The sequence below is a fragment of the Xiphias gladius genome, chromosome 22, assembly GCF_016859285.1.
Source record: "Xiphias gladius isolate SHS-SW01 ecotype Sanya breed wild chromosome 22, ASM1685928v1, whole genome shotgun sequence".
NCBI lineage: Eukaryota > Metazoa > Chordata > Actinopteri > Istiophoriformes > Xiphiidae > Xiphias > Xiphias gladius.
In genome coordinates this window covers 6,564,445-6,585,487 of record NC_053421.1, presented here as the reverse complement: position 1 = coordinate 6,585,487, position 21,043 = coordinate 6,564,445, and the positions used below count along the sequence as shown (strand labels likewise).

The 21,043-nt window shown below is 41.3% G+C and overlaps 3 protein-coding genes across 7 annotated transcripts; 2 read left to right on the top strand and 1 right to left on the bottom strand.

Moving 5' to 3' along the window:
- Positions 1 to 89: 89 nt before the first annotated feature.
- On the top strand, positions 90 to 4,883 carry LOC120783607 (collagen triple helix repeat-containing protein 1-like). Of its 4 annotated transcripts, none has more exons than XM_040116686.1 (5): positions 90 to 337; positions 1,419 to 1,496; positions 3,170 to 3,388; positions 3,509 to 3,725; positions 4,582 to 4,883. In XM_040116686.1, exons 1-5 carry the CDS (start codon positions 224 to 226, stop codon positions 4,722 to 4,724), a joined length of 771 nt encoding a protein of 256 aa, XP_039972620.1. In that variant the 5' UTR covers positions 90 to 223; the 3' UTR covers positions 4,725 to 4,883. The 4 variants fall into 4 exon arrangements, with proteins under 4 accessions (XP_039972620.1, XP_039972617.1, XP_039972619.1 ...); XM_040116683.1 differs by having other exon boundaries at positions 164 to 295; XM_040116685.1 differs by lacking the exon at positions 1,419 to 1,496 and having other exon boundaries at positions 164 to 295.
- Positions 4,884 to 5,061: 178 nt separating this feature from the next.
- On the bottom strand, positions 5,062 to 9,350 carry LOC120783606 (mitochondrial folate transporter/carrier-like). 2 transcript variants are annotated; one of them, XM_040116682.1, is made up of 7 exons: positions 9,209 to 9,350; positions 8,282 to 8,432; positions 8,068 to 8,153; positions 7,190 to 7,344; positions 6,539 to 6,652; positions 6,177 to 6,322; positions 5,062 to 6,062 (listed from the first exon to the last, which is right to left on the bottom strand). In XM_040116682.1, exons 1-7 carry the CDS (start codon positions 9,309 to 9,311, stop codon positions 5,936 to 5,938), a joined length of 882 nt encoding a protein of 293 aa, XP_039972616.1. In that variant the 5' UTR covers positions 9,312 to 9,350; the 3' UTR covers positions 5,062 to 5,935. The 2 variants fall into 2 exon arrangements, with proteins under 2 accessions (XP_039972616.1, XP_039972615.1); XM_040116681.1 differs by lacking the exon at positions 9,209 to 9,350 and adding an exon at positions 8,867 to 9,099.
- On the top strand, positions 9,045 to 20,541 carry dcaf13 (ddb1 and cul4 associated factor 13). Its single transcript, XM_040116680.1, has 12 exons — positions 9,045 to 9,139; positions 9,824 to 10,058; positions 10,516 to 10,715; positions 10,827 to 10,934; positions 11,057 to 11,146; positions 11,263 to 11,418; positions 11,586 to 11,663; positions 11,777 to 11,859; positions 12,115 to 12,279; positions 14,072 to 14,207; positions 19,132 to 19,295; positions 19,876 to 20,541. The coding sequence occupies exons 2-12, from the start codon at positions 9,989 to 9,991 to the stop codon at positions 19,961 to 19,963; spliced, it is 1,338 nt and encodes a 445-aa protein (XP_039972614.1). The 5' UTR covers positions 9,045 to 9,139; positions 9,824 to 9,988; the 3' UTR covers positions 19,964 to 20,541.
- The last annotated feature ends 502 nt before the right edge of the window (positions 20,542 to 21,043 follow it).

Here is a 21,043-nt window from a genome sequence, read left to right as displayed (position 1 = left end):
TAGGGATGTCAGGAGGGTTTTTTTTCCCCTTGGAGTTCGTTTCTGCGAGTTTACTGGCGCCATCCCTCTCGTCCTGCCCTCCTCTGGACTGAATCTGGCTGGAGCTGGAGTCAAACTGCCGCCTCAAGTCTCTCCCTCTCTCTCTCACACACACATACACACACGCACACTCACACTCACACACACACGCACACACACACACACACCGTCCGTTGTCTGTTGTATGATGTCTCCCCTCGCTGCCCGCCTGCTGCTGCTCGCCTGCCTGGCTTTGCCTCTTCACGGCGTGGAAAAGGTGAGAAACAGAGGATACCGAAAGGAGCCTGACGCCGACAAGGTAAGAGCGATCCGACAAGCAAACCGCGCAGCCGCTCCGATCAGCCCCAAAAGTACGAGTGGCTCTCTAGAAGAGATTTATGCTATGTGGCTACCCATAAAAAAAAAAAAAAGCTTCTAATCTAAATATTGCACTGAAGTGTCTTCCTTGTCACTTAGCCGCTTTGTTGTGTTTTTTAATGCATCTTTGGTCACATTCACTGGGCACGTCCCGTTCTTTAAAGTCCTCACGGGAGTACGTTCTCTTTTGTCGCGCATCGCTGTTTGCCACACATATATATATATCTATATATTAACGACCAAATTCCCCCCAAACAGAGAAAAAAAAAAGGCTAAAATGCTGTTTCATCCACATGAGCCACATGTAGGCAAACTGTCCACCTCAGCGGCCTTGGTCGCCCCTCGGGCAAATGGCCACCAAAATTACCTGGGCCCAGCGGTGGACGAGAAGTGCTGTTTCTGCAGCTTTTTTTTTTTTTGTATGGCCGGCTGGTTCTCTGTTATTCCAGGCAGACTGACTGGACAGGGGGGGAAAAAAAAAATTCCCGAACAGGAAGTTAGGGTCTGACTCACTGTCTGTCCGCCTTTCTTTGTTATCTTTCAGCCTGTCTGACAAATCCAAAAAGGTTTATTTGTATTTGATTTGGGGTGAAAGTTGTGAGTGATATTTTAAGGCTGATAAATGTATTAAATTGTCCGTTATATCCTTCAAAATACCCAAAGCAGGGTTCGCCTATGCAATTTCAAAGTCCACCACCCCAAATTCAGTGTCTAGTTTTCACCAGCCCCAATCTTAGACTGTTTTTGTTCAGAATTATATAACCCTCTCTGCTGTAGGTGGGGAATGAGGGAACAGAGTGGGCACACATTCTCCTTTTAATCCCCCGGGAGTCAAATGAAAGTGAAACTGGTGTTTATTTTTGCTGGGACACTGTGGACCCCCCGGGACTCCCAGAAGTCTGCATACCCCACATTGAGAACCACTGAGCTCGAGCGGCTGCTGTTGCACAGTCTTATTCTGCAGTCGAGGCCACGGAAGGAGGATATAATGAATAGCATCTTATGTTACCATCTGTATCTAGTGCACTGGAAATGATGCAGAAAAGCCCAACTGCACTAGACACACTGGAGAAGGAAGATCTTCTTATTTGACCAACATGGTAATCGTAAAATCCTCCTTTGATTCCTCCTGAGATCCTCTGAAACTAAAACCTCTCAAAGCCAAGCATTATATCCACGCTCTGCATGCTCGAGGAGAGCTTCCGCCCTCGCCTCCGTTTTTGACTGATGCATGAAATATTACTGATTTCTCCGAACTTCGGGGCAAATACAGCCTTTATGCTTCAGCTACAGCAACGGACTGTGTGCTACTAATATTCAGTAGGGCCGGAGTGTAATTCATGCAGGCGGGCAGCACCACTACAGAAACAGCAGACTGGAAGCTGATATAAACGCCAGCCATGTGGCTATGTGGACAGAGGTTCCATTCAGTCGTCCGCTTTCAAAGGTCTCCAAAAATCCAACCCTTAATGAAAGAGAGTCGTTTCCTTGCTGAGTGTCAACCAAACGGGCTCATGGAGTGTTTGCGACATTTCCATACTCTCCCAACTATTTCCCAAGTTTAGTCCCTTTTTTCTTAGGGATGAATTCCAGGTCTATTACAGTACTTGCATTCCAATCCACCATCAACCTCCCTCATCGCAGACTTCTCAGTTTCCCTTCCAGATGATGTCAGACCTCACTTCTTCAGGTTGCTCCATCGAAGCCACTTAATGGCTAAAACAGACTCTCGCCCATCTGTTCCACAGCAGCTGATGTTAAAAAACTGCAATTCTCTCTACATTTATCCATTTACCAGATTCACATGGTCTGAAATAGATCTTTTCTGCTTTACCCCAGAATCAAGTCGGGACTAGATGTTGAAACTGGAGTAAAAACTCTTTGTTCTCTCTTGCCTTGGGACTTTTTTTTTTTTTTTTTTTTGCCTTAATGCCTTTTGGCCACGTGCCCCCAATAACTGTTCCACAGCTGCATTCTGAACAAAAAGGGCAGCGATGACCAAACAAAAACCCAGAGCCGAATGCTTTTGGCATCAGTGTTTGCTTAAGGGTCGACGACGCACTTCTATGTGTCGGTTAATGTCTGTCTTTACAAATCACCTAACCAAAATTAAAAACCCAGCTCCAACTAAAAAAAGCTTTAACAGTTACCCAAAACACTGCAATCTGTGGGTCAAACTGTGTCTTTGAAGAACATGTTACCCACAGCTATTTGGACCTTCATTTGTGTCTATCTCTGTATGTGGTAGGTTTTGGCAAGCTCCCCTGTCTCTGTGCGCGTCTGTGTGTATTTGAGTCATCTTGAGTAAGATGCAGCATTTGTTTAAACGTAGCAGGAGATTCAGCAGGGCAATGAATCACACCGAGAGATGTGTGGCCAGACACCTACTAATTTAGACTGTCACCGAGCCTTCAGTTCCTCATTAACACACAATCTGTCATTCACTTGCTTCACGGCTTCACGGTTGCTGGTTCTGTTGCTTTGCCACGGTTTGAATCTCATCTGGTTTTACACTTCTTTGAGCCCGACGGCAATGTATTGTTTATATGACTTGTAAATGAGGTATAATCTGGCTTCTCGTGTGTGATGGTTGGATGGATGGCAGCATTTAGGCGTCTGCGATGCATGCAGCTCAAACAGGGATTTAACCCTGAGGAAGAAAAAAGAAAATCTGAAACAGAAAGTCTGATAACAATAGACTTTCCTGATGTTGTATGCCTTTTTTTCATTATCAACTTCCACCTCCATCTCTTCTCTTCCTTTTTTTTCCCAGTATGGCAGCTGCATGCAGGGGCCTTCAGGCACCGCTGGCAGAGACGGTAACCCGGGGGCCAATGGCATTCCGGGGACGCCGGGCATCCCCGGCCGCGACGGGCTCAAAGGCGAGAAAGGCGAGTGCATCAGCGAGATCTTCGAGGAGCCCTGGAGGCCCAACTACAAGCAGTGTGCATGGAACTCTCTGAATTACGGGATCGACCTGGGTAAAGTAGCTGTAAGTATTTTTGATACAGAGAATGACACGTTTCTGAGGCGTGCGGGCGTTCATTTCGAGCATTTTACAAATTCCCAGAAACGCTATACCGTGGTGCAATTACTTCATGCTGTGTTGCAGGACTGTACGTTCACCAAGCTGCGTTCAGACAGCGCCCTCAGAGTCCTCTTCAGTGGTTCCCTCAGACTCAAGTGTAAGAACGCATGCTGCCAGCGGTGGTACTTCACCTTCAACGGAGCAGAGTGCACAGGACCCCTGCCCATTGAGTCAATCATCTACTTAGACCAGGGGAGCCCGGAGCTCAACTCAACCATCAACATCCACAGAACATCCTCAGGTATGACTGGAGTCAGAGGCTTTGTTGTGCAGTAAATAAGTTGAACTAACAATGCTCAACAAAGCAATCACTGCTTTACTAATTTGCTGGTTTTATTGTTAAAGATGCTATAGTTTAAAGCGATGGGTCAACATTTTGGCGAATATGCTTTTTTTGCCTCCTTGTTACGAGTTGGATGAGAAGATCAATACCAATCTCACGTCTGTACGCTAAATAGGTCGCTCGGGCCAGCTAAATATGGTACTAGGATACAGGGACAACAGTGGAAATTTTCAGACGGCAAATCGTGGTACCTACCAACACCTACAAAGCTCACTAAATACATTATACCTTGTTTGTTTAAAGCCAAAGTATAAAGACTACAAGTTTTGGGGGGTTTTTTCGGCACCGTTTCTTGGCCAGAAATAGTAACTTCCTTAAGTGTTCACGGGCTGCCTTCAGGAAGTTACTGCACTCGGCTTTAGATATCTTGGTTACCTTCGGACAGAGCCAGAGTAGCTGTTTCCCTCTTTCCACCCTTTGTGGTAAACTAAGCTAACCGGCTGCTGACTGTAGCTGTGTATACACCCAGGCTTGAGAGTAGTGTCAATCTTCTCACCTAACTCTTGGCAAGAGAGAAAATAAGCGTTTTTACTGAAGTCACCAACTGTTCTTTTTAAGTGGTTATTTAACTGCTGTGGATCCTGGAAAGCCTTGTCGACAATTTTCAAACTTTAAAGCAAAGTTACATTCTTGCAATTAGGTTCACCACTGTGTCAGAAAAAAACAAACCAATTAACAGTTTCCATCTCTGGAAGCAGTTGGGGTGTTCCCTGAAATTCATTTGCAATGCCGTCTCTTTTCTTTCTCACTCCAGTGGAAGGCCTGTGTGAGGGCATCAAAGCAGGGCTGGTGGATGTGGCCGTGTGGGTGGGGACCTGCGCTGACTATCCAAGAGGTGACGCGTCCACAGGCTGGAATTCAGTATCAAGGATTATCATTGAGGAACTGCCTAAATAAGAAACAGCCCTGGTAGTATAAAAGCATGTTATCTGGCCCTCCAGAATAGTCAGGTATGGTTTTTGCTGAGGCATTACAGCATCACTGATTGTAACTTGAATGTTTTTGGGTTTTTTTTTTTTGTTTTGTTTTGTTAATACTATACTAGATGACTATAAACAAGAAAACTTGTGTCATTCAGTCTACCAGAAATAAACATTTTACTGTAGCTTTTCTGCTTGTGGGTGCTGTTACAATTCAGTTACCAATTTAGAGACATTATGACAAGACATTGACAATATTTAAACTATGTACTCATGTGACCTGTTTATATTCACAATTACTGTTAATAAATAACCTTTTTTTATTTTAAAGAATTTAACTCAGTGTTGTGACTACTTATAATCACTGCAATGTTTTTATAGGCTTTGCAATACCATGTACTTAATTTCATATAGCCACAAAGCAATATACATCTAATATATTTACATATATCACACATATATCACATATAACGGAGATAAAGCAGTTTGGATTTTATAACAAAATGTTATAAAGCAATGCAGTTACAATTTGTTGCAAGAAAACAAAGATAATGTCGACAAAGAATGAATTTTCAGAGATACGTTGGTGTGTTTAGACCAAACACAATCTCTATTTTCGCTTTTCGCATAAAGAAATAATTTAAAAGAGACAAACTAATATTACACATACATGCAACTAGGAACCTGAGAAGATCTCTATTTGCTGTTGATCGCCAGCTTTTAACTTTTCAGTCTATGTCCCTTTCTGCTGCGAGAAAACATAAAAATGTAAACCTTACTACTACATGATGAAATAATTATTTTAATCGCTCTCCCCTGACATAAGCCCGAAAACCGACTTACACGTCGGTTTAAAAGAAAAGCTATGATCACAACAGCATTCAATCCACTGGGCTGAACAGCGACATTCTTCTTCCCCAAGGTCAGAGTTTAGGGATGAATCAGAGACAGATGACGTCCTCATCACATTTCACTGACAAGCCAGAATTTGTATTCAAAGAAAGAAAATCCACTGTCGATTCTGTTACTCAGTTTGGCAACTTTTTCATTCATTTTCAGTGCGTTTACATGCACTGTGAGACTTCGGTTTCAGTCTGATGCTTTTCTCTCTGTATCCTGGTGTGGCACCAACCGTGTCGGTGTCTTCATTCAGAGTCTTTGCAGCTGTCCATGCCCTTCTTTTAGGCCTCACTTATTTTCTCCCAGAAGGAAGCGAGACACATTCTCATAAACTACAAAGGTGATGCAGCAGGCGGGAGTGACGCGTATCAGATTGGGGATGATGCCTTTGTAGAAACCAATGGCTCCTTCGTTCCTGCAGCAAAAGTGACAAAACAATAACCTGAATCAAATTGGACACGATAGCCAAATTTAGAAACTGATTCTACGATGGCTTGTTCAGTCCTTTGTGAGAAGATCACTATCATACCTCAATGTCCGTCTTATGACATCAATAACTCCGTTGTATCTATTGTGCTGGTCTTGCAGGCGAGCTCGCACCACCTGATATGGGTATGTTGTGGCCACAGCGAATATTTTGGATAATGCTGCCATTGTGATATATTCCACTGCATTCTGTTCACGCAAACAGACAAATGGACAGAGGAGAGTGAGGGAGTAAGAAATGAGAAGGACAGTGGAGGAAAGCCGATGAATCTCTTCTTCAGCTGCTACTTATCCATTGTGGGCTCAGTCTTATTAAAGTGAAAAGTTACAAACTACATGCACTGAGTTTACTGAACACTGAGCATGTTTCCAGTCTGCCTGTGGCTCATGAGGTTAATGACTCACCAGCTTTGCATCTGAAGGCACTTTCTTGTATTTGTTGTAGTCTCTCTTGAGCTCTTCATAGGCCATGAACTGCAGCGCTCCATGCGATGTGCCAAATAGACCAGGAACATAACCCTTTGAAATGTATACACTTTATGAGTCAGTCTGTCTTGATACACCGGAAAACCCACAATATGAATTCTATATATCAAAGGAAAAGCCCACTACACGATGTCTGTCGCTCCCTGCCACTTTAAAAAATCTTTTCTCAGGTGGACACTGAGGAATTTGGTAACAATTCTCCTGCCGGGTTAATAAAAATTTACATAGTGTTAATCAAGGAGCTAAAATACAGTTTAAAAATCCTCTAAGTTACAACCATTATCAGGGGTTAGTGCTCTACTACACTCAAAAGAGGGTGGCAATGCCCTCTAGTGGCCAACCAATTATTCATTAATGAACCAATAGAAGACTTTATTACACCCTCGCAAGACTTTGGGAAGTCTGGGCTGCAAATCTGGTTATATTAATGAGTTATTACAGCTCCTCCTCTTGTGACACTCCACAAAACAACTAATTGTTTCCACTGGCGCCAATAGCTAAAATTAGTGTAATTCAATTTTACTGGATTTCAAAATTACACAGAAGTCCAGAAATACACTGACGTCTAACCTTGTATAGTCCAGGCACTCCCTCTTGACGGTAGATCTTGACCAGAGCATCCACCATCCCCTTGTACTGTTTACTGGTTGGGTCAGCATTGTACTGCAGCACCAGCCGGGTCTTGGTCACCCAGATCGGGTTGGTTAGGGTGAGCGTCAGGACTCCTAGGTGAAGACAAGTAGCAAATGGTTACAGTGAGGCTAATAACGTGGGAAAGGCACTCACTGAAGTACATACAGTATTCATTTTATTAGATACACATGACTGTTAAAAAAAAGTCCTGCAGAAAGGATCAGTTGGTTCAGTTACTCCTAAACCAAACAGAAAAACAAAAAAACAAAAACCTGACTTAGTTGGCTGTAAAGAAAAAAAAATAAAAAATCCTAGAACTGTCTTACCATACTTGTAACATGATGGTGAATTAGGTTATATTTCAATATTAATATCATGGATTTCTTCAGCCTCCTACATAAATAAACGTTTTTGAACTGCTACTGCATCACGGAGTACGTTCAATTGCCACACTCACACCTAACATATCCAAATGTATCAGTGTTATAGCATCTTTTTGCTTTCATGCAGTTGGAAGCAGCTAAAAGAAAAGAAAAAAAAATAACTCTCTCACTGTCTTCACCAGTTGTTGGTGACACGTTCTGAGAAGGCTAATTTTCATTTTTTCTTAACTTAATTCGGTTAGCAGGATACACGTGACCGTGTAGGAATGAAATGAACAGAGAGGTGATATACTAACTTGTATCTGCCTCCTGTCAGCCGAGGCCGGCTCAGAGCAGTATTATCTAGCTGCTGTTGTTGAGTGTGAGCTGACTGCGCGTGCGTGCGCGTGCGTGCATGTGTGTCAACAGCGTTTGGATAAATGTAGCGCTGACCTGCTTCGGCTGCAGACACCAGGTGTTCTGTGGCACTGAGTTCCGTTTGACGACCCTCCTTTGTGTACCCTTTGATTGCATTGTAGCTGTGGGCGAAGACAGTTTGGGAAATAAGACGTTACAGCTACAGATCAGTTTAAATGTCAAAACAATCAATGAAAAATCTCATGATGCAGGCACGATCCAACAGGTTTTTAGCTTATGGCTCACGTACAAAAAGAAGTAGAGTCCCCAAGACGCTCCAGCACCCCAAACATTGGGTGTCACTCCTTGATACAGTCCTCTCAGTCCCTCCTGCTGCCAGACACTTTTCATACAGTGCACTATGCCACTGTACTTAGGTCGTAAATCCAAGCCATCACTCACTGCAATAAAAAGACATTTTAGACCCTTGTTAAATCCTGTTTAAGCTTGATATATTATGAATATTGTCAGCTAATACATTATTTAGAACAAGCACGTCCAAGTGCACTGAAGCATACTTTATATAGCAGTGTTTAATGGTGGTCGTTAAGATATGGCACTAATGTGCTGCTTGGTTGATATATCTACTCCGAATTGAAACCCCTAAAGAATTTGAAAAATGAATGAAGTTCAGGCACAGCAGCACGGTAGCTCCCTTTGCAACGTAATCTTTTATATCAGATTTCTAAACATAGTTCAGCATACAGTTCCTTCCCTTTCAGGGTAAGAAATAAAGCTCCGCCCTGCCAGGCAATTATGGGGATTGCAGATGACCTAAGTTTAGAGTTTTACAACGGACAATCGCCAATACATTAAACGTCATTTCATACTTTACCTGCGAACCTGATTTTGACCAGGTCCAGTGGGTGAAGCACCAGTGTTGACATCACTCCCCCACTGAGTCCTGCGACCAGGTTTTCTATCTTCACATGGCTAACGACCTGCCGGACATGTCCCACTAACGAGACAGCAGAGACCGGTTTGCCGGAGAGTCCCGTGTCTGTAACGTTAACGCTGCTGTGATTTGGAGCGGAGCCCATATCTACCTGTAATTACCTGAGCTAGCTTCTGTCAGTTAGCTGTGTTTACAACGCGAGCCTAGCGTAAGGTAAAGCTAAACTTTTACTCTATAACACTCAAGGTACACACTCTTATATGGTAGACAGTCGGTACTAACTCCTTGAAAAATCCTCATTTTCATTGCATGTTGGCAACTGAACCATGTTTATGACACGCGGTAGCACCTCATGGCTGTGGTAATGTAACCAAACGTCAAGCATCCGCACCACTGCTCGACCTTGCTGCTAGTAATAAGTAAATGTTAAGTTGCCATAATTAAGAGCAGTACTTCCAGCAGTGACCTTCACAAATAAAAGCATTTTACGATGAACGATACTTCGTCATATTTTTATTTAACAACACAAAAGTTACTGCAAGTTTTAAAGTTAAATGTCCTATTTTTGACCTCTTTAGTAGAACTAATGTAGTAACAGTCAATGTATAGATTGGAAGGTCACTTTTTCTGTACAGTTAAAACCTACTCACTTTTAAAATTTACTCTGTTCCAAACTGATGACAATGTACGTACCTATTAACTCCTACCAGTTACGCTACACACACACACACACACACACACACACACACACACACACACACACACACACACACACACACACACACACACACACACACGAAAGAAACCCAAAAAGAAAGTACTTACTCTGAAGACCAAGTGGATGTATTTCCGGTCTTCAACATGCTGAATTTTGACAGCTTTTTCTTTACTTGTCAGTGATGCAACCGGGAGGACTGAACATCCCACAATGCACCCCGGCGCCAAGTAGTCTCTTCTTCATCCACACATGGCTGGACAAACAAGTGCTTGCTAAAATTTTCGTTGTTTAAATTAACCCAACGGTGTTTTTCAAGCGTGTTTCTGCTTTCATTGTGCTACCAAATGAAAGTCAAAGTCCTCTCGAGGAACCCGGATGACTATGTCCGGGAAACAAAGTTCGATATTCAGCGTGGTAAGTGATGAACTTTAAACTCGGATAGGCTAAATACACTTTGCTAGCAGGATGTTAGCCGCTCTCCGCTTATCAAATAGAAGCTGTAACACACATGCACACGCAGACACAATACACAGTGCCACTCATAACATTTAAATTTACGTTGTGATGATATAAATATCTCCGTAGGAACTCTGCCTTTGTAGCAAATAGGACGCATTTTACATAATGTAACTATGAGCTAAAGCATTGGCTCTCATAAGACCGATAACGTGTGCAGGTCCCGTAAGTAATATGAGACATAAAGCGAGCAAACAGTAAATTAAATACATGTATGAATCGCTACAAAGAAATATCTCCACAGTTAAAATAAACCGAATTTACATGAACGAAAACTGTGCATGCTTATAATTATTGCCATTCATGAAAGTGAAAATGTTGTCAGCTCATTAACAAGAGGCTACTCCGTCTTTAGTCCCTAGAAACTATGACCCAACACTGCATCCGTTTGAGGTGAACAGAGAGTATACCCGGGCTCTGAATTCCACTAAGCTGGAGAGGGTGTTTGCAAAGCCTTTCCTCGCCTCCCTGGATGGACACAGGGATGGTGTGAACTGCATGGCCAAGCATACCAGAAGCCTCTCCACCTTGCTGTCTGGCTCCTGTGATGGGGAGGTAACCATCTGCTGAAGTGTACATTTGTTACTTCAGATAAGTAAATTTGTTGTGATTTGAAGCCTGACACTGTCCACAAAAACTTGAAAGGATGTTTAAATTGATCCACAGGTGAAAGTGTGGGATCTGACCAAACACGAATGTGTCCGCACACTCCAAGCACATGAAGGTTTTGTTCGGGGAGTGGTTGTCCGCTATTGTGGAACTTCATTCTTTACGGTGACTGCTGCCCTTTACACCACCAGAGAAAAGTGTTCAGAATTAAACTTTTTTTTTTTTTTCTTGGATGACCTCCAATACAGCTTTTGAATTTACACCTTGTGGCGTGCTGTCTGTAACAGGCTGGTGACGACAAAACAATCAAGCAGTGGAAAATGGAGGCACCAGGTTACAGAGAGGAAGAAGAGCCACTCAACACTATTCTAGGCAAGGTATGATCAGTGGGCATCTGATTATAATATAATTATCAAAAGCAGTTGTAGTTATATCCTCATACATCAGTGAAGGATCACATGTTGGCTATTTTTAAAATGCTTTTCCCTTGTAGACTGTGTTCACAGGACTGGACCATCACCAGAAGGATGGTCTATTTGCAACATGTGGACAGCAGGTGGATATCTGGGATGAGCAGAGGAGTAGCCCCGTCCGTTCTTTCACCTGGGGCGTAGACAGCTTCAGCTCTGTCCGCTTCAACCCTGTGGAGGTAAGACAGCACGTATCCACCATGCTCAGACAGGCCTCGTCCTCTCACAGAATTAAGAACAAACTAAGAATTTCTCCATTTTCAAACTTAGATCAAAGTGTTTATGGTAGACTTATTTAAAGCTGCCACCTGGCTGATATCCTCAAATGGTTTATGTCTTTCCAAAGACTGAACTGCTTGCAAGCTGTGCCTCAGACAGAAGTATAGTGCTGTATGACATGAGAGAATCTGCACCACTCAAAAAGGTAGGGGTCCATCATTAAGTTGATTCAGGAAGGTGTTTTTCTTTCTCTTCCCTTTTCTTCTCAAGGATATGACATGATGTATTGCTACTGTATGGTTTCATTTTCTTTTTTAGGTTATCATGACAATGAGGAGCAACACATTATGCTGGAACCCTATGGAAGCATATTACTTCACATGTTCAAATGAGGACTACAAGTGAGTTTAAGAAGGAAATCAATCTGATTGATTCCCTTGATAGTATTTCTTTTATTGGAACAATATAAGGCCTTCTAATTGACAGCTCAAGAGCCAGCATTCTACCGTGGGTAGACTTTCAAGCCCAGTTATATTTTATAAGGTGGTTAATTATTTACATTTGAACTGTTTTTTTGACATAATGCTTCATTTAAACACATCTAGTGGTTTCTAAGAACGGTGTCACTAAAAGAGCTCATTTTTGTGTCTCATCAGCCTCTACACATATGACATGAGGTACCTGGACCGGCCAATCACAGTGCACATGGACCATGTCTCTGCAGTGCTGGATGTTGACTACTCTCCCACTGGGAAAGAGTTTGTATCTGCCAGCTTTGACAAGACCATCCGCATCTTCCCCAAGGAGGGCGGCCACAGCAGGTCAGCAGCACCAGGCAAAAATTACCATCCCAGTCAGCATTACACATTTTCTTTTCAATATAGCTGATGGTATTTATTGGTCTTTTTTTTTCTGGGGTCTATAAAGTGTATCGACTTTATTCTATAATTATTCATCAACAGTAGTTGTTGATTGCTTCATATCTTTCTCTGTAGTGATTAATTGAGAGTTGAGCTAAAAAAAAAGAGTTGATATAGTAATCTCTACCATGCTGTCAAACATCACAATATTGAGGTAGAGAGTCTGTGTTAGTATGGTTGAGAACAAACTAAATGTGTTTTAGCCAATGGCACTAATCAGGGTATTTCACTGATCCAGGTTTGTATTAAATAATCCTGGTTAAGATCATAGCCTGTATATCATAGTTTGTAGTAGGGCTGCTTGTATGGCCTTCGTCACAGAGGACATTTTGCAGCACAGGCATAAATAACAAAATGAATGATGTTTGATGCTTTTTTTCTCATTGTGCATGCTGGCTTATTGGCCCACCAACATGTTAATGTTATTAGTAACACCTGTGCTTTTCCTGTTATGGCTACTCAAAGCATCTGCTGTGGAAAAAGGCCTATTAGTTGGCTTAGCTGATAATAGTAGCTAGTTGGCAAAGCTAATGTGTGGTTGTTTTGTTTTGACCGACCTTCTCAACCCAAAACGCATAGCCATTGTTTGGTTGCTATGTGCTGTAATAGTACATGCAATATTGTATTTACACTTGTCAGGCTCCAGAGCAAATTGCCACAGTTGATTACAGTAGAGACGTGTGGGACGTGTTGCCGGACATCACAGCATGGGTGGGTCAGGGCTTAGAATGCTACATAAATAGTATCTGATGTATTAACAGTTGAAATCAGTTGGAACTCGACTGTAAGCAGAAATATATTTTTTAGCCAGTGAGGTCTATAGACATTCTTCACAGCAGACGTTTTGACTTTGTTGTAGTACAACAAAGTACTGGCTCACCTAAACTGAATACAGTTGTTAAATGTTATTAATTACACCTGGATGTTACCTGCACGATGGAAAAGGTCTATCACGTGTGTAACTGAACAAGAAAGCTGTCATATTAAAATACACTACAGCTATGTTTTAATGTTTCCTACCAATAGTCAGATCTTTTAACCATGGCCGTGATTGTTCCATAACCCTAACCATGTGTTTATTATTCTAACCATTATGTTGGAGGTCCCCCAACCATAACAAAATAGTCGTATGGAAGACAGCTGCATGTTTCTTGTTTCCCACCGAAACTCAACATTGGTTCTTTTAACCATGACCGCAGTTGTTCCCTAGCCTTAACGAAGGAGTCATTTTGTCCCTTAACCTGACCATGGCATTTTTGTGCCTAAACCTAACTACATCTTTACCATAGTCAGATAAGAAACAGTAAAATTTTTGCAGCAGTGTTTCGTAACAGGTTTAGAAAGCACCCAGATAATGATGATGTCCTGATGACTGGGGCATCAGATCTGGAAATATTTGTATGGGTCCTTCTGGAAGGCATGGACAAAAAACTTATTTTGTTTTGACCAGCTTCAGTACACAATTACTTAAGTTTTATTTTTAAACAAGCCCATGCTTTAATTGCCACAACCCAACACAATATTGTCATGAGTGCTATAGCAGCAGAGTATTCCTGATCGGTGTGGATATTGGTAGTCTCGTGTATTGGAACACTTGATTCTGTATAAGTACTTGTTTTAGCTGTTTTTCTAACAGCTAACAAAGGCATTGTATTTTCTTATTTGCTTTGTTTATTTGTTTTTTGAAATGCAGGGAAGTCTACCACACCAAACGCATGCAGCATGTCATCTGCATTAAGTGGTCGGCAGACAGCAAGTACATCTTGAGCGGGTCTGATGAAATGAACATCCGGCTGTGGAAAGCCAACGCAGCTGAGAAACTAGGAGTGGTGAGTCCTTCCTCGTCTTCTCTATATCATTCTTGCTTTTATGATTTCATACTAAAGGCAACTTGCTTCTTTATAATTCCTCATCATAATGTCTGCGACCAATTAATAGTTGTATTTTCCTCTACCTTCAAACATACTGTATACTGTATCTCCCTTCGGTGTGTTACCTGATCTTGTTTTATGAATTAGCTTCATTTTTGAACACAGCCATGGCCCCGTGCCCATCTCAGCAGGGTAAGAGTGGATGCATATGCCAGGAGCTACAGCACTATTGTTGCCAAATGCCCTGATGGATGCTGACTTAGGGTAGAATCACTCTCAATAAGTACAATGTACCAATTGGCACAGCAGCTCTTGTGGCAGGTGGAAGTCCAAAAAAACTCAAAAGCATGTGCAGTTGTTTGACAAACCACTAACAAAAGATTCAGATAAAAGACTGCAGCCTTTTCTAGACAAATCTCCACTGACTTTTAATATCTTTGTTAGTGAGTGCCCGGTGTATTGTATTAGATCATTTAGGCTGTGTTTGCAGAACCAATGGCCTTAATGTTGTGTTCTGCTCAACTGTCAAATAACGCTCCAATAAAATGCCGGGAAGTGCTCCAGTGCCCCAAATCCCGGTTATGGCTCAGTAATAAAGATCAGTGGCATCTTGTGTGCCATCTCCAACAGCCATCTTTCATTCCTAATCGGATTCACTCTTGCTTATTCTCTTAATGCAGCTTCAGAGTGGAAAATTGGCCCGCTTTTGGCACTTGTTTAACTGTCACTGTGTAAGAGAAGATTTATTCGCAAGCTTTGCACTTAAAGAGATCAGACAAGGGCTGCTCCTATCAGCAGTTTAAATCAGCCAATCACTTAAAGCGGGCTACTCTGAACATAATGAAGCATTAACAATCCAGTTGTACTGAGAGGGTCTTCAATTATCAAGAAATGCTGAAATGCTGAATCAAGGCTTTGTCTGTGTCTGAAGCCATCACACTGAACTGATGGGGACTTTTCTATCAGCTGCTGCACATCACTCTTTTTTTTTTTTTTCCTCAAAAATTTGCACACAGGAGCCTTTGACTCCAGTGTAAATTAGACTCTTTCTGTTTTAGGCCAAGACCTAAAACATGTTGAATCAATCAGCTCCAATTTATTTTCTGTTCATCAAAATGTATTTCCTCCGTTCTGGAAACATTGACTAATCACTACTGTTTATTTAAGGTGGGAAAGTCAACTGAATCTTTTTGAAACATTAATTGTTTGACTTTGATGTGCTGTGTCAGAATAAATAGATGTAGTAAGGTATGTACAGTCTGATAAAATAGATTATGTAGCAAGGATGATTGTGGTTTTATTACAAATTGGATCTTATTTTTGAAGGTTAGTCAGTTTTTTTTTTTTTTCTTGGTTATGGTAACATTGTACTTACCAAGTTGATTACTGACACCAGAGAACATGGTGACATTGCTAAAAAGAATTCAGAGAGGGTAACACCCTGTCTACATAGGCTGTATAGTGAAAACAGTGCAGCAACAACAGCTCAGTTCTCCAACAGTGTCTACGTAGGATTTGTCAGCCACAGTAGTACTGTGTGGTCACCCACAATTTGGCAGCGTTCAGAGCCCAGTACCCAATCACTGTAGTAACGTGCAAAAATTGAATAAAATAGACTTGATGTCTGAAAAAATGCCTCAGGTCGTGCTTAAATGTGTCAAGCAAGAGTGAAACAGAAGCCGTTATGCAGCCTTTGTTTACAGCTGTATTGATTCAAATAGAAGAGGATCAGTTCCATCAAATGTGTGAGGTGAATGACTAAAATCATACCTACAAAAATGCGTCCTTTGCGGACAGGGTGTGAGACACAACCAGTTTGACGATCCTTCAGCTTTTACACAAACCTGTGAAGAAGAGAAAAAGAACGTGAACAGAAAATTGTGACCCAAACTTTCTGTTGTTACCATCCATCATACCATAAAAACTGTGACCTACCACACTTGCAATAGTTGTATGCACACATTGTTTTTCTGTGCAACGGTATATTACTGTCATTTCAGGTGTTGTCACTTTTGATTTTACCTCCAAATAAAGGGGTTTGAGTAATCTATCAACACTGTTAGCTTGTTTACAACCTGTTTAATCATTTGTTTGTGTTCTTTGCCCAGTACTGCAAAGGGCAACAGATTAATAATAATAATCATTATTATTATTATTATTTATTATAATTTTGATCCTACACAGAAAGCATCTGAAGTACGTTTACAATAAAAGTGACAGTGACACCTTCTCTCGATGCATGCTGCCCTGTTTGTGGCGGTATTTTACCTGACAAAACTGCCTGCAATCTGTCAAGTCTCAAGTCTACACCTGCAGTTAAATGATCGGCTCATGCTTTTTTTTTTTCATCCAGACCCAAAGTGCCAAAAAGACATGTTGGTTATGTTGTTGTATTACAGTTACAACTGGCACCTTGTTGTTGCCCAGTCAAATTTTGGATAGAAAAGATGAAAAAGTAGTTTCCCGTCTTCAATTTCAGCAATAAAAATCCAGTAATGTTTACACAGTCTCCCTGTGCAGCTGCTTAACTAATTGCTGTCTCTATGTTGCACTCAATCATCTTCGGCAGCCTTTTTGTGACCGTCGTGCATTGTGCTGCTTGCAAGAGAACACCTGAAAGTAACACCTGTGTTGCGTTTTCAACACATTGAATCCACTGACTCGGTACGTGTCACTAAATATGATTTTTCCAAACAAAGTCAAAATGAAGCATTATCTTCTGCTCTCTCATATCCATCCTGATGAGATTATACAAACACTGTGTTTAGCAGGCTAACTGTGTGTATCCAGGGGATTTAGTTTAGACCAACAGGATCGGCATCCAACAGGTCTTCTCCAACAAATTGAATTTGAGACAAATCATTGCTTTTAATTAGAATGAAAGCCTCTGAGTAGGGTGGCCTCAGCCAGGAGTCCGAGTATCTGGTGGTTTTTACAAGAGTCGAAGAGGGAGGGATGTTGTTGAGCTGGTGTTTTCAGTTTTTGACGGACATTGATTGAGTTTTGAATGAGGATGTTGTCAAGCTGAAGTTACCGCTTACTGTAGTGACCAACAGTTTATGATGTAATACACCATATGGTTATGTCAGTAATTAACAAAATAGCACTTGAGCTGAAGCAAACTACATCTTTTTAAACTTGTATGTGTTTCTTTAGTAGCAAAAGTATAATAATTGATGAATCTTGTTGTCAGCAACAAACTCCAGATTTACAGTTGTTTACTGGAAATATTCATCATTACAGGAATTAAGATATTTAAGAAAAACACCTGAGATAACACTTATCGTACCATGGAAACCCAAGATGCTATAAATGATATAATTCACACTGGTTCTACTCAACTTTACAAGTTAAATACCTGTAATGAGGCCACTGACTCATCTCCAGGGGGAGTTACAATAATACAGAGTCAGCAAAGGTCATCCACTCTGCTCTTATCTTCAGTAGAAGCCTTAGAAAAGGACTGTTCACATTAGAAAAATGACAGAATTGGCCTTTTGGTCAAATGTCTAAAACGATGTGTGTCTACCTGAAAAGGACGTCTTGTGGCCATGTCAATTATGACTGGTGTCTCAGAAGCAGCATTTTTGGAAATACACTTGCTGAGAATAAGATGGAAAGATTTATACCACTCTCATAAATTAATGGAAAATTTGAAACTACAGCCAGCAGTCTGTTAGCTTAGCACAAAGACTGGGAACTGGGGGAAGCAGCTAGCCTGGCTCTGTCCAAAGGTAATAAAATCCACCTGCTGGCACTTGTTGAGTTCACTAATGCATTATATCTTGTTTGTTAAATCTTTACTAAATCAAAGTGTAAAAACAACAAATTTGCAGCATTATGGGGGTTGTATGCCAGACTATTTCTTGGCCAGGTGCTCTATCTACACTGTAGCCAGTGTGCATCATCTCAAAAATGTAACTACACGTTGGCGCTATGGAGATACCACAAGTACTGTGAATAGTCAGTTTAGCTAGAAAAGCAATGTGACTTTGTTATGGAGGAACACTGTTTCCAGCCTGCTTCCTACCAGCAGTCATTGTGTTCTTTTAATTTCCTAAACTTAACCAAGTATTTGATAACACAGCCTCACCACAGGGTCTATTTAGTGACTTTTCTGGGGTTTTTGAGCACATCATGTGATCCTCAGCTGATGGAATTTGCCCAGTAAGGTAGCTTTAAGTCTGAATTTTTAAGCCAACATGGATGAGAAGTCCTTTAAGTGCTGAATATTTTTGTTCGTTTGTTTTTGTTTTTAAAATAATAATTCCATGAAAACTGGGCCAACTCATTGTGTCCATGAAGATCACATGAAATGATTGAGAGATAGAAGTTAAGCTAACATTATTATGTTGACTGCAAGGTCAAGAATGAACTTTGAATCTCAATGTAACAAAGTGTTAATCAAAACCTCAGTGTTTTCTTGAACTTAATCCAATCATTCTAGCTGCCTAACCAAACCTGAACCATAACAATGGTAGATCAGAAAACAGTCATACATGACATGTTTGTAATTGCAGACAAGGGTGTCAGATCAAAAAATGTTTCTTATGGGTCATTATTGGAACTATTGTGCTATTTAGTTTGGAGAACTTCTTTCTTAAAAAACAGGTGATGAGACTGCTGTATGACTGTAAAACTTGAGTTTTTTAGGGAAAGTGTTGTGTGACGAGCAGCATGTCATGTAGTCTAAAACATTCCTGTGCCATTTTGGCCCACCTCTTGTCTCATTTATTTTCTCTTCACCACATCATGTATTTCATCTCCACACTTTGTCTTTTTCTGTCTCTCAATCCACTCTCCTCTTTTCTCTCCTTATCTTTCTATAATTTTCTCTTTTTGTTTAATTTTACGTCATATCTTCCTCTCCGGTGTAATTTAGCTGGCGCCCAGGGAGAGAGAGGCTGCCAATTACAGTAAGAAGTTGAAGGAGAAGTTCCAGCACTACCCGCAGATCCGACGCATCGCTAATCACCGACATCTACCCAAGAACATCTACCACCAGACCAAGGAGCTGAGGATTATGAAAGAGGCTCGCCGTAGGAAGTACGTATTCATTATTTTCCCCTTTCAACGCTAATTCAGCTGTCGGGAAAGGGAATTGAGCTTGCTAATAGCTATAAGAATAGCATGAAATTCCCTCTGTGTTCATGTAGAGGTGATGGTGTCTTGGGTTGCTGCCACGATAGGTCTGACCTATGCAGTCACACCAGCCTAATGGAAAATCTCACAGATGGGACTCCCCCCCCCCCCCCACGACATGTTCTCAATAGGCCTTACATACGCATTTACAGCTTGCATGGTGGACTGATTGTCCCAGTTTGCCCTGTCGTCCAGTGATTCATAGCTTGGTCTGCGGCTCTTTTTCGTAATTACTGGCAAGACTGTAATATGTCAGACGTGTGTTTGGACTTGTGAATGATTTACTATCTATGCTTTATGCATTATTTTCAGGGTACATTAGTGCGGTCGGTGACGTAGGTGTTAGGTCAATAGTCGCATATTCAATCCCTTCCTCCCTCCTCCTTTGTGTTTACTTACCTCTCCCTCCCTCTCCCCCCATTTTTTCCTGAATAGTCTCACTAGCAGACTGAATTATTCATGGCTCTCCGTCTTTGTTTTTCAGGGAGAGGAATGTCCGCAAGCACAGCAAACCAGGAACGGTTCCTGTGGTGTCTGAGAAGGAGAAGCATGTTGTCACTGTGGTGAAATAAACAGAGCTGGAGAAGACCCAGGGTCTGCCATCAGGAGATGAGGTGGAGCCCAAGATCACAGTCATATGGGACTTGTTCAGACTGTTCTAACTCAAGAATAAAAAAACGCCGCAACTTGTTAATTGTGGGAAGGACTTTTTTAACAAGTTGTACGTCATTCTCTATAAAAGGACACAGACTGTAAATGCATACAAGAACAACAAATCTTGCGATCAGGCGTTCACCTTTTGCCACTAGGAAAAGATCAGCTCTGCTTTTTCATTCATGTCATTTCATTCTTAGGATTCTTTTTAGTCAGGGTTTGTTCTAACTTCCAGGTTGAGTGACTATTCAAGTATTTTGCTTCAAGCCAGTTTGCATTTTCCATCGCTACCGGAACAATTTAGGAAATTAAGGACATTAAACTGATCCAATATTTAGAGAATGTCCCTTTACTTTGTACCTATTTGCATCATACTTGCAACAATTAATGTTCCTCATGTTTCATTAAATAAAGTTTGGGTTTGTTTGTTTTTTTCCATGAATGAAGTTCAAGAAATATGCTGTAAGTCATTATTAAAACCAATGCTTAAAACAAACCAGGTCTTATGATGTGCCGTCCGGATATGTCTAAAGGCAAAAGTGGTCATATCTTTTCTTAATAGTCACATTCGAATGTGGGTCAAAAAGCCTGCTGTCCTAACGTCCTCCTGGCTGTATCAATGATCGTTCTCCAAGACATCTGCATCTTTTGTAATTCCAGTGTGATTAAATCGTACAAATGGAACTAACGGCACACACTTTTGGACAGTCACCATGATCCAGTGGCTCATGGTGTTGCACTCAGTGGTACACAAAAAGTGACAAAAGAGCACTTGAGAATGAAGTTGAAACCTTCCCTTCCTTTCTGCCACGCACAGTTAGAAAACTTGCCAATGTTAGACAATCCGACAAGTTTTTATTAAAGCAAACTGACGCCTTAAGAAACTTTTGAACTATATATATATATATATATATATATATATATATATATGCAGGGGCTTATTTTTATTTTACTCTTTCTAATGCAGTGACAATTTTCAGTTTTAGTCCTAGCCATTG

Coding starts and splice junctions, on each gene's coding strand:
- LOC120783607 (XM_040116686.1), top strand. CDS start 224: ATGATGTCTCCCCTCGCTGCCCGCCTGCTGCTGCTCGCCTGCCTGGCT. Junction 1,497..3,169: donor CTTCTTATTTGACCAACATG/GTAATCGTAAAA, acceptor TTTTTTTCCCAG/TATGGCAGCTGCATGCAGGG. Junction 3,726..4,581: donor CATCCACAGAACATCCTCAG/GTATGACTGGAG, acceptor TTCTCACTCCAG/TGGAAGGCCTGTGTGAGGGC.
- LOC120783606 (XM_040116681.1), bottom strand. CDS start 9,071: ATGGGCTCCGCTCCAAATCACAGCAGCGTTAACGTTACAGACACGGGA. Junction 8,154..8,281: donor TGGGGACTCTACTTCTTTTT/GTACGTGAGCCA, acceptor CTTCGCCCACAG/CTACAATGCAATCAAAGGGT. Junction 7,345..8,067: donor GGTGTCTGCAGCCGAAGCAG/GTCAGCGCTACA, acceptor GTCTTCACCTAG/GAGTCCTGACGCTCACCCTA.
- dcaf13 (XM_040116680.1), top strand. CDS start 9,989: ATGAAAGTCAAAGTCCTCTCGAGGAACCCGGATGACTATGTCCGGGAA. Junction 11,664..11,776: donor AATCTGCACCACTCAAAAAG/GTAGGGGTCCAT, acceptor TTTCTTTTTTAG/GTTATCATGACAATGAGGAG. Junction 11,860..12,114: donor TGTTCAAATGAGGACTACAA/GTGAGTTTAAGA, acceptor GTGTCTCATCAG/CCTCTACACATATGACATGA.